Source organism: Poecilia latipinna, unplaced genomic scaffold (genome assembly GCF_001443285.1).
Source record: "Poecilia latipinna isolate Pla-1442-1.1 unplaced genomic scaffold, P_latipinna-1.0 Scaffold4652, whole genome shotgun sequence".
Lineage (NCBI taxonomy): Eukaryota > Metazoa > Chordata > Actinopteri > Cyprinodontiformes > Poeciliidae > Poecilia > Poecilia latipinna.
In genome coordinates, this window is record NW_015117268.1 from 11,703 (window position 1) to 15,135 (window position 3,433).

The 3,433-nt window shown below is 40.6% G+C and overlaps 2 protein-coding genes across 5 annotated transcripts in view; one reads left to right on the plus strand and one right to left on the minus strand.

Annotated features, from left to right (window-relative positions):
• Positions 1 to 617, plus strand: part of rbm42 (RNA binding motif protein 42) — a 10,238-nt gene extending 9,621 nt beyond the window's left edge. For 2 of the 4 annotated variants that reach the window (XM_015026249.1, XM_015026251.1), the window contains exons 11-12: positions 31 to 127; positions 218 to 617. In XM_015026249.1, coding sequence (XP_014881735.1) covers positions 31 to 127; positions 218 to 330 — 210 coding nt within the window. In that variant the 3' untranslated portion in view covers positions 331 to 617. Of the gene's footprint in view, positions 128 to 217 lie in introns of those variants that run through there. The other 2 variants (XM_015026250.1, XR_001423746.1) reach the window with 2 other exon arrangements.
• Positions 618 to 1,840: 1,223 nt separating this feature from the next.
• LOC106942897 (protoporphyrinogen oxidase-like) overlaps positions 1,841 to 3,433 on the minus strand; it is a 6,966-nt gene continuing 5,373 nt past the window's right edge. The window contains exons 2-4 of the mRNA XM_015026252.1: positions 2,905 to 3,054; positions 2,783 to 2,825; positions 1,841 to 2,693 (exon numbers count right to left, since the gene is read on the minus strand). Coding sequence (XP_014881738.1) covers positions 2,557 to 2,693; positions 2,783 to 2,825; positions 2,905 to 3,051 — 327 coding nt within the window. The 5' untranslated portion in view covers positions 3,052 to 3,054 and the 3' untranslated portion in view covers positions 1,841 to 2,556. The remainder of the gene's footprint in view (positions 2,694 to 2,782; positions 2,826 to 2,904; positions 3,055 to 3,433) is intronic.

Consider the following 3,433-nt stretch of genomic DNA (forward strand, 5'->3'; position numbering starts at 1 on the left):
TTGTAAATGAATCTGGATTCTTGTCATCAGGTGGTCCGCGATAAACGGACTGGAAAAACAAAAGGCTACGGCTTCGTCAGCTTCAAAGACCCGAATGACTACGTGAGAGCCATGAGAGAAATGAACGGTCAGCGTTCCCTGATGCTTCACTGGGAGTCGTCGTCTGGTCTGGATTGAAATGTGATTAAACATCATCCGTTTCTCTCTGTCTGTCCAGGAAAGTATGTTGGGAGTCGTCCTATCAAGCTAAGGAAAAGTATGTGGAAAGATCGCAACATTGAGGTGGTCCGCAAGAAACAGAAAGAGAAGAAGAAGCTTGGCCTCAGATAGTGTTTGATGCTCCTGGAGGGGGTGTGTGTGTGTTTGTTCTTGGCAGATTTTCTGTCAAATGCCTGACCTGTTGTACACTCATACTTAATGCATCCCAATGTCCCCTCAGAGCTCCTGGTGTCTACAGGTTAGGGTGAGTGGAAACCTATTAGATTGTTCTCATAAGAACAGCAACACATGCAGGTGTGTGTCTTTGAAGAGAGGAGACCCTCTGATTCTTTGTGGCAATACTATAGGATGTGATGGTTGTTTAAGATGTCAAATAAAACTTGTTTCAAAGCTAAAAATGTCTTCACTGTTCATACACCACCAGCAGGTTCCAGGTTCAGCTAAATTAGTTTCATAACCAAGAGCAGTGAGCCACTGCACACACATTCATTGAAATTTTCTTTCAGTATATTTGGGTGTTTTGTTGCATACATAAAGTGATTCAAAATGCATAAACTTGCATGCATAAACTGCCATTATGAGGAAAAATGTGCAACATTAGAGTCCACATAAGTGTATTATAAAAAAATGGAAAACTTCTTCAAGTGTTTTTTTTTTTTTGGTTAAAAAAATGCATACAAAAGCTCATTGTATGCAAAAGCACACTATCTGCATTACTTTAATTGCAGCAGTCTGGCTTTAAAACAGTTAATTTGTAAATGTGCCAATTCAAAAGAACTCAGCTTGCTTAGGACAAACTTAAGTCTGTTAGTACAAATAGTTCTTCAATCCAGTTCAGTCCTAGTATTTAATACAGTCAGATTCTGATCCAGTTTACAGAACAGTTCTGCATTTTGCAGCACTAGAACTCTAAATAAGCATTAATTGGAATAATACAGCTGTGTTGATTCAATTTTGATTAACATTTTGGAGTGCCCTAGTCTGCATCTACTGCTATGTCCCATCAAGGCTCAAGAGGGCGCTACAGACCATGGGAAGGAACAACTGAAGCCCAGGGGTTTGGAGGGGTTCCTTCCCTTAGTTTTTGTTTTTATCTTCGTTGAAAATTCAGGAAAAAACCTTATGATAAAGTACGCAACAGTGACATAAGTGCATATTTGATGTGCTAAAACTGAGCAAAAAGTATAATAGATAAAAGAAAAGTCAAACTGAGTGTAAGGAGAGCAAAACAAAGTGTTACAAATGTAAGATGAATTCCGATTGTTATACAATAAAAAGTTGGCTAGACGGATTAAATTACCACCGATTAGGAATGTGTGGTATGGCATGAAATTTATATCACAATATATGTTGTGATGGGTGGCGATAACGACAATATGATTTGTATAAAATATATAATAGAAAGGAAATTGGATCATCATTAAATTTGCTTTGCGTTGTCCCCACATGATGACAATGATACATTATTGTCATCATGTGGGGACAACGCAAAGCAAAGTTAATCTTGGTTTTCCCCAACAGGTATGATGTTGCTGTTTCTGCTGCTGTCAGAGCTGGAGGGCTGAGTTGATCTGAGACTGTAGTTTTTAAACTCGAACAGAGAAGGTCGCTGGTTAAGAAGTACATTCACTGGCCACTTTACTAGGTACACCTGCCCAACTGCTCATTAATGCAAATGTTGAATCAACTAATCACATGGCAGCAACTCAATTCATTTAAGCATGCAGACATGGCCAAGACAATCTGCTGCATTTCAACCTGAGATCAGAACGGGGAAGAAAGATGATTTAAGTGACTTTGAACGTGGCATGGTTGTTGGTGCCAGACAGGTTGGTCTGAGTATTTCAGAAACTGCTGATCTTCTGGGATTTTCACACACAATCATTTCTAGGGTTTACAGAGATTGGTCAGAAAAAGAGAAAATATCCACTGAGTATCAGTTCTGTGGGCACAAATGTCTTGTTGATGCCAGAGGTCAGAGGAGAATGGCCAGACTGGTTTGAGCTGATAGAACAGCAACAGTAACTCAAATAACCACTGAACGCACAACATGTTGACCCTTGAGGCGGATGAGCTACAGCAGCAGAAAACACCAGCAGGTGCCACTACTGTCAGCTAAAAACAGGAAATTTCTGACTGAGCGAAAAGTCAGGAATTTTTTATAATTTGTCCAAATTTGATGCTTTCAGAGAGGGCATAGTTACTCTTTAAAGACATAAAACTACAATTCCCTTAAAACAGGTGGGCAAAATATTAGAAGGGTTCTTAGAAAATTTAATAAACTCCATTAATGCATTTCAAGATGAGATGAGAATCTGATCTGTTGCTCATGTTGCATCAAGCTCCATCTCCCAACAACTCTGCTACAGCTGTTCGTCCACTGAAGATGACATCATTCACAGACACGCCATCATATGCTGAGCCAATCAGAGATAGCAATAGGTTATTGTTCTTTATAAAGGCTCGCATGGTATCTGAAAAAAAGACAAAAAAAAAAAACAGACTTAGTAGTTTTTCCACAACTCCATATCATTTTTAATGTAAAACACAAATCAACACTCACCTACTCTCTGAAAGTGTCCGAGGTGATACTGAGGTATACAATCCTGAGAAGATAAACAGCAATGAAACCATCAGCAGACAGTGCTAACTGGATCTAAGCTACAGTGAGTGAAGCTGCTGTACCCTGTGAAGAGCCACATTACTCCAGCTGGGGGCCACACAGTGTCCCAAGTGGCGGCGCACTGCCTCGGTGGCCCTCGCTAAGAGGCTGTCTGCTGAGACGGCCTGGGGGGCCCCAAACACATTCTGGAACCAGGCACCTCCCATCATGACCTAGGAGACATGGTGAGAAGGTCAGAGTTCAACACGCCAACACTGCATTCTGTTACAGTCAAGGTTTAAAAGGTTTCATATGTGATACATACAGAGTCCTCCATAAGTATTTACACCCCTGGAACTTTCATGGCACTTTACAACCACAAACAGATTTAATAAGGAAATCCTTTGGCAAAACGAGAGAATCCTGGATTAAAATCCCTTAGAGGCTCCTTCAGCCAGAGGCCACATCCAGGTGGAAACCAGGGTGTGTATGCATCTATTTCACACTGAACACACACGCATATTAAACCTATTGCACCCAAGAGGGGGGGGGGGGGAAAATGAATTTCCACCTGACAAAAACATACAAAAAAAAATAAATAATAGCCTCACA